Source organism: Cebidichthys violaceus, unplaced genomic scaffold, assembly GCF_023349555.1.
Source record: "Cebidichthys violaceus isolate CVI_PGR_0920_01 unplaced genomic scaffold, fCebVio1.0.p SCAF_12, whole genome shotgun sequence".
NCBI lineage: Eukaryota > Metazoa > Chordata > Actinopteri > Perciformes > Stichaeidae > Cebidichthys > Cebidichthys violaceus.
The window spans coordinates 16737999-16745046 of NW_027176285.1; the positions used below are offsets into that span (position 1 = coordinate 16737999).

At 43.4% G+C, this 7048-nt stretch overlaps 2 protein-coding genes across 2 annotated transcripts in view; one reads left to right on the top strand and one right to left on the bottom strand.

Moving 5' to 3' along the window:
• rx3 (retinal homeobox gene 3) overlaps nt 1-2651 on the top strand; it is a 2982-nt gene extending 331 nt beyond the window's left edge. Inside the window, exons 1-3 of the mRNA XM_068705614.1 lie at nt 1-55; nt 360-595; nt 1569-2651. The exon at nt 1-55 is cut by the window's left edge and continues 331 nt beyond it. Coding sequence (XP_068561715.1) covers nt 1-55; nt 360-595; nt 1569-2003 — 726 coding nt within the window. The 3' untranslated portion in view covers nt 2004-2651. The remainder of the gene's footprint in view (nt 56-359; nt 596-1568) is intronic.
• Nucleotides 2652-3574: 923 nt separating this feature from the next.
• Nucleotides 3575-5004, bottom strand: grp (gastrin-releasing peptide). Its single transcript, XM_068705617.1, has 3 exons — nt 4610-5004; nt 3866-4098; nt 3575-3775 (listed from the first exon to the last, which is right to left on the bottom strand). Exons 1-3 carry the CDS (start codon nt 4779-4781, stop codon nt 3722-3724), a joined length of 459 nt encoding a protein of 152 aa, XP_068561718.1. The 5' UTR covers nt 4782-5004; the 3' UTR covers nt 3575-3721.
• Nucleotides 5005-7048: the final 2044 nt, after the last annotated feature.

The following is a 7048-nucleotide window of genomic DNA, read 5'->3' on the forward strand; positions in this document are numbered from 1 at the left end:
CGGAATGTGAGCGTGACCCCGCTGAAGAAAGGCCTCTCCTCGGAAGGGTTCGACAGTAAGTAGAGATTTATCCAGGATGTCAGAATCAAGACACTTTAGAGCGAGAATAGACTCGACGGGCCACGTGGTGTCTTGTTTGAGTTTACGCGTTTCTGAGGAGTTTAAACCTTTAGAAAACATTTAATGATGTTAGTCTCGATCATTGATGACTTCTTATAAAAGTACTAAAAAACACAAATACAGTTAAAACGCTACTTGAGGAAATAGAGTTGTTGAACTTGTGATTTCCATAATTAGATTTTAGGACGCAGCCTATTTAAACTCAGTCTCGCTCCTCACGCTCTCGTTTCTCTCCGCAGGTGTTTGTTGCGCAAACGGCGCCGCCGACGCGTCGGTCTGCCCGGACTCCCCGGACGGGGACGGCAAGCTGTCCGACGACGACAACCCCAAGAAGAAACACCGTCGGAACCGGACCACGTTCACCACCTTCCAGCTTCACGAGCTGGAGAGAGCTTTCGAGAAGTCCCACTACCCGGACGTGTACAGCCGGGAGGAGCTGGCGCTGAAGGTCAACCTGCCAGAGGTCCGAGTGCAGGTACGGACCCAAAGAGGACCACGGCCGCCGCCTCTTCTTCTCACTGTGCGCGCATGTTCTCGGCCTGCATGACGGCTGCATAAATATATACAGATATATAAATATATCTGTATGTATTTATATATATAAATATAGATATATATATTTATATATCTATATTTATATATCTATATTTATATATCTATATCTATATATATATAGATATATAAATATATATATATAAATATATATATATATATATTTATATATATAGAGAGAGAGAGATATAGATATAAATATATATATATATATATATATATATATAAATATATCCATATCTCCAAACGTTCATAATAGTTTAAATAAATAAAAGAAGAAAAACTAATATTTCCCAAAAAGTCATCCTCATAGTTTTAATGTTTATATAAAAGTAGATCTAGTATTATTACATAAAATTTAAGAGACACATTATAAATGTAGTGAAACAATTTGGAACATATTGGCTTAATTTGATCAGATTAATTTGATTTGCAAGTTTATTTAAATAAAACGGATAGAACTCACGTTGTTTGGATCAGTTAATAATTCAGTGCATGTTTTAGTGTCTAACTGCAAAAAAATATTTTATTTATTTTGAAAAGATTTTTAATTCAAATTTATTTATGAAATGTGAAACTTTAGTTTATGTCTTTTTATCATCGATTCAAAATTAAAAGAAACTGAAAAATCGTCACTTCAATTAATTTATTTAGTAACAAACAGTATTAATTATAATGCTTTGTGATATAAATCTCATATTGTCATGCTCCATATTTTTGAATATTTGAATACTTTCACATAATATTATATTTTACATAATACCTATATATTTTAAGGTTTTGCTTTAAGCCGTTGTGTCTCTCTCTTCTCTTCTGCTCAGTTGTCGGTCCGGCTTGATGAAGTTGTTTTGAGTTGAATTGAATTGAAAGTTGAAATCCTCTTTCTTTCTTTCCAGGTTTGGTTTCAAAACCGACGGGCAAAGTGGCGTCGGCAGGAGAAGCTGGAGGTGAGCTCCATCAAGCTCCAGGACACCTCCTCCTCCTTGCTCTCCTTCAGCCGCTCCCCCGCCAGCTCCCTGTGCTCCAGTCTGCAGCTGGACCCCTGGCTCTCCACCCCGATCACCACCTCCGCCTCCCTGCAGTCCCTGCCGGGCTTCATCACGGGCTCGCAGGGCCTCCCGTGCACTTACAGCCCGTCTCCTCCCCCGTCCGTGCCGGCCTCCTTCCTCAACTCCCCTGCCCTGGGACACGGCCCTCATCTGCCCCACATGGGCTCCATGTGCCCCCCGCCCCCGGCCTACCACTGCTCAGCGGACCCAAGGAACTCTAGCATCGCCTCGCTGAGGATGAAGGCCAAGGAACACATTCAGTCTATTGGGAAGACGTGGTGATGCCGAGCGGAGGTCAAACACGGACATGGAAACCCAGAATGCATCGTCCTGCGTCTCGTGAGAGACGGACTTCAGCGTCACGCAGACGGGATTGTTATTGTGAAAGAGAGAAATCTACCGTCGACATCCAGGATAAGAGACGTCATCGTCACTCATCAGGGTAACCCTCTCCCTCTCCCATCAGCAGAACATCAGCGGTACGAAGACATGGAATACATGGTTTATGACACACTGTGATGAAGTAGATGTACGTGTTGATAAGAGGCATTAAGAGACGATACATAACAAGATGTAGTAATATGTCTTCACAGGAGACGCTCTGTAACACTTCAACATGTCCTTCATTATAAAGTGTTAGAAACCATTTATTCAAAGTGTGTCGTTCTTATGAATGCTAAATAAAGGGACTTAAAGTAAAGCGTCACTATTCTACACATCTCTCTGAATCTGTGACATGAACTGTGAGGACATGAATGAATGAACGCTGATGATCTGGTGATCTTCTCCTCCTTTATCTTTGCTGAAAGTTGTGCTTCCTGTTCACTTTGACATTTGTTCGACCCGGTGTCGTTCTTATCCAGCGTCATGTTGCCGATAGAACAAGTCCAGTAGTACCGTATTTATTCTACGCCTGTGAATGCAGCACTCCTCATTCTGATTCATCCCTTCACCATGAAACATCTAACGCCTGGATATTCCTCTACACAATAAACTTCATATGTCAAATTCATAAACAACGTTGTGGCTGATTGTGTTTTCCCAGACAGTTTGAAACAGATGTGTGTGTGTGTGTGTGTGTGTGTGTGTGTGTGTGTGTGTGTGTGTGTGTGTGTGTGTGTGTGTGTGTGTACATCAGGAATGACTGTGATGCAGTATAGCTTTGACCCGTTGATGAGGTGAATTTAACACTGACTGAAACACTCAAATAGGACCAAAGATCATAATGAAACTGTAGATCAACAAAGGTCATTTCACCGTTGTCTGGGATCGGTTCACACATTAGACTCCTAGACGTCCTCCTAGTTTACAGGTTTGTTGACCCACTTGTTTGCTCCTCATTAACTGTAAAACTTCATCCCGGTCGCTGCTGGGATTAGTCTCACAATGACGGGGTGAAAGTGTCTTCTACCTCTATTGTCCGCCAATCATCCGCGACAAATGAGGGACGAGGACAGAAGACGACACTTTCCTTTTGGCTTTAAGTGAAACGATGAGAGCAATCAAATTGTTTCAATTAGCATTTCCAATTGTCTGCGACCCACCGAGGGCTAATAATAGTCCCGTCATGATCCCACTGTCCTAAATACACACAAGGGGGGTTTAACGTTAACTACAGCTGCTCCCAGGATGGATGTTGGGCGCCATCTGGTGGTATAAACTGGTTACTGCGCAGGTGGAGTAAGCTTTATGAGCGTTACGTGTTTCAGAACAAAAGCCCTGTATGTGTGGTGAAACAATAAAAGGTTACTTGTGTCGTGCAAAGCATGATCAGACATCCACAATGCAGTTATCACAACGTCACATTTATTCAACCTTCTCAGTTTAGGAAACATAACTTTGTCACGTCTGTCTGTAATCAAACTCTGCATGATGTGCATATTAGAAATGTTAAATCACTGATAAAATAAACTTCTATTGGGGTTCCTGCGTACTCTCACAGCAGTGATACAATGTGAATATGTGATTACAGTCGGTGATGAAGAGCCTTCTTTAAACATTCAGGTGGAGTCATTGTCTCGCAGTTTCAAAGCCAGAAGAAGCAGCTCTGACATCTACAATGGAGACACATCAACAACAACATCTTATTTCCAAACTGGCACCATGTGAAGAATCACTGATAAACTGATCATCCTCAAACTGACCTCTCTGAGATATTTGTCTCTCCAGCCGCCGTGCAGCCGGAGCAGCCGGAGCAGCCGGAGCAGCCCGTCTGCAGTCTGAGGCGTCTGAGGCTTCATCTGTTCCTGCTCCTTCTGCTGCACCTCAGCCTCCACCCGCCGCTCTGTGACCCCAGCTGTGTGTGAGGGCGGGAGGTGGTCACTGTCACGGTTTGTCTCCTGCAGGCTCTCGATGCTCTTCTTTCCCATCAAGTGACCTGAGCAGTGGGACGTAACCGGATGCATTAACTGTTCTGGAATAAATCTGAATAAACCAAAGTACATTCTCCATGATCTGTCCTTAAGCTGTGGATGAAAAGCCTCACGTTCACAACAATGCAAGATCAAACACAGTGTGTGACACAGACATGAAGCAGCTTTATTAATAAACGAGTATTTAAACAGGCTGGACTTCAGCTCCATTCACTGTGATGTATTCCTGTTGTCTATCACATGAACAGGTAACTGACCCAGAGTTTACACATTCCAGTCCCTGCACTATCATAATGCATCAATCAATAAACTAACAGGGTTGTTGTTAGTGAAGACATCTTTATTCAAACGATGATGAAGCAGGATAAATAAGGTCAAAAGTTCTACATATAGTCACGATATCTTCTCTGAATATTGTGCAAATGAATTAAATCTATCAAGCACAGACAATATTAGGCTACACATGAACACATGAACGCTTTAATAAAGAATCACGTGATGTGAAGTGTCTCTCACCTACTGCCCAGTGGTTGCCGCGTGGATACATTTTGCCAGCAGCTGCTGCAGGACTCTCCGAGCAGCGCAGCGCGCTCGGCAGAGCAGCCAGGACGATCAGAAGGGACCACAGCGGTCTGCAGGACCACAGCGGTCTGCAGGACCATGAGCAGCACTCGCACACTCCGCCCATGTCCTCACACGATGTCAGGTCTGCACAGCGGTTCTTCAGCTCGGTCTAACTGTGGTTAGACGTCCACCATAGTCTGTAAGAAGTTGCGTGAACCCTGCTCCAGTTGCGGGTCTCGGTGAAGTTGCCTTTGACAGAAATGCGCAATGATGAAAGTTAAATGCTCCTCCTGACACGAGCGCGCGCGTCAGCGACTGCTTTTTAAAAAAAAGAAAAAAGTACCACGTTGAAGTCGTGATGACAAATTATCATCTGTAGCAATTATTGTTATTATTTCTCGCCATTGTTTGTTGAGAGTGATAGCGGGAGGTGTCGACGTCATCCCCGGTGATGGACGGGACTCCTGCGTAACTGCTTCCGTTTCACAATGTGAGGGAGAAAGAGGAAGCATGCAGCTTCTTTAATAAGTGTTCATATCACAGTGTGCATACAGTACACGTGACCCAGTTACATGTAGTCCACATGCAAGTACTAATCATGCAGAGTGGCCTCTTCCAGATTATAATTGATCATAATTACTGAACCAGGAGCTGGAGCAAAGTCCTACTTTATAACTGTTGGGCAGCAATACATCATAGTTCATAAAGTTTTTAATGCTACATCTTAATGTAACTAGTAGTTGAAGTAGTATAGCTGTCAGATACTAGTTCAATGTCATTAATGTAGTGGAGTAAAAGTATAAATGGAAGAACAAATATCTATGAATTACACACAAGAGTCCAGCAGTGAAATAGCTTAAAAATATATAAAATGATGCATCAGAAGCAGAGATTTTGTTCTTTTTGATCCATTCATTCTTCTTGAGTCTTGAAACCTGAGGTGCCTACATTACCCACAATGCACTCAACCTTCGACTATTCTGTCTGAGACTCCGTTGTGTAAGATGCTCATTCAGATGTATAAATGGCAAGAAGAATTATTTTGCAGCTTTACGCGGTCCACACACACACACACACACACACACACACACACACACACACACACACACACACACACACACACACAGCTTCAGAGTTCTGCAGTAAATACAATGAACCATTGTTCTGTAGTTCATTCAGGAAAAGCGAAACAACCAGTTCAGATGTCTGGTGATGATCTGGAGTCCTGGTTTAGTTGAGTCAGGTCTGACAGAACCTGAGGATCCAGTGTTGTGTGTCTGAGCATTCACCAGGCAGTGCAGGCCCATTGCACTATGGGTAATGTCGGTGCATTGATTTCATCAGGTCTGGTTTACCCCTGTCAGCAGAGTATTTACTTAGTTACTCTCCACCACTGTCAATGCCACAGCGTAGATATAAATACATGTGTATAAGTACACAAGTACAGCAAATACAGTGTCAAAAAGTACCCATCATGCAGAGCGTATTATACAGTATACATTGTTATGGGATTATAGTACTGATGCATTGACATCATGACTCACCGACATTTCAACGTGTTTATTAATTAAAATGTAAAGCTTTAAACTGCACAGCTGTCAGAGAGTACAACACACAATACTGTCTTTGAAATAGAAGTACTGAGATGAAATATTAATACTATATATATATATAAATATAGTCTGAGCAGAACTAAACATCCTGACGTCACACCGTTGAAGACAGACGTGTCTGTATGCTTCAGCAGCATGTCTATTGTCTCACTGCTCAGTCTGAGTCTGTAGCTCATCCTAACGTGAAGCGCGCGGAGGTCTTCTAAACTTCTCTTGTTGTTCAGAGGTGGAGGAAATGACGCACTACTTCAGAAAACCAACAACACACCTGTCCCGTGTTCACTTACAAGAAGCTGACAAAGCGTGCAGTGCGGTCGGCGTCATTTATCGGCACCGTTTATTACAGCGTGGAAAGGTCAACAGCGTGGATGAAACAATGAGAGAAGTTCTCATACTCCACTGAACGCTTTCATGAGCGTGTTGACAGACAGATTGGAGGAGCAGGAGACCAGATGAGGACAGATAAGGAGTCCACGCAGGTAAGGAGCGTTGTGCGCTGAAAAGGTTGGAGGCTTCCTCTGCGTGTCGTCGGCTCAGAAGCCCGACACACACACACACACACACACACACACACACACACACACACACACACACACACACACACACACACACACACCCCGCGTCAGGGTTAGAGACGACCTCTGGCTCGCTGCGCGTCGCGTCTTCGTCCACGGCTGACCTTAACGGAACAGGATGAGTCACTTATAGCCAAAGGGCAGAACCATGTAGTGTCATGTGAAGTATGGGTTTATTTATGATCGTGTGCTGCAAACCCACA

Excerpts from the sequence above, each read along its gene's own strand:
- grp (XM_068705617.1), bottom strand. The coding sequence starts at position 4,781 with ATGGGCGGAGTGTGCGAGTGCTGCTCATGGTCCTGCAGACCGCTGTGG. Across the intron at positions 4,099-4,609 it reads CGGCAACCACTGGGCAGTAG|GTCACTTGATGGGAAAGAAG; the intron begins GTGAGAGACACT and ends CCCACTGCTCAG. Across the intron at positions 3,776-3,865 it reads GAGACAAATATCTCAGAGAG|ATGTCAGAGCTGCTTCTTCT; the intron begins GTCAGTTTGAGG and ends TCTCCATTGTAG.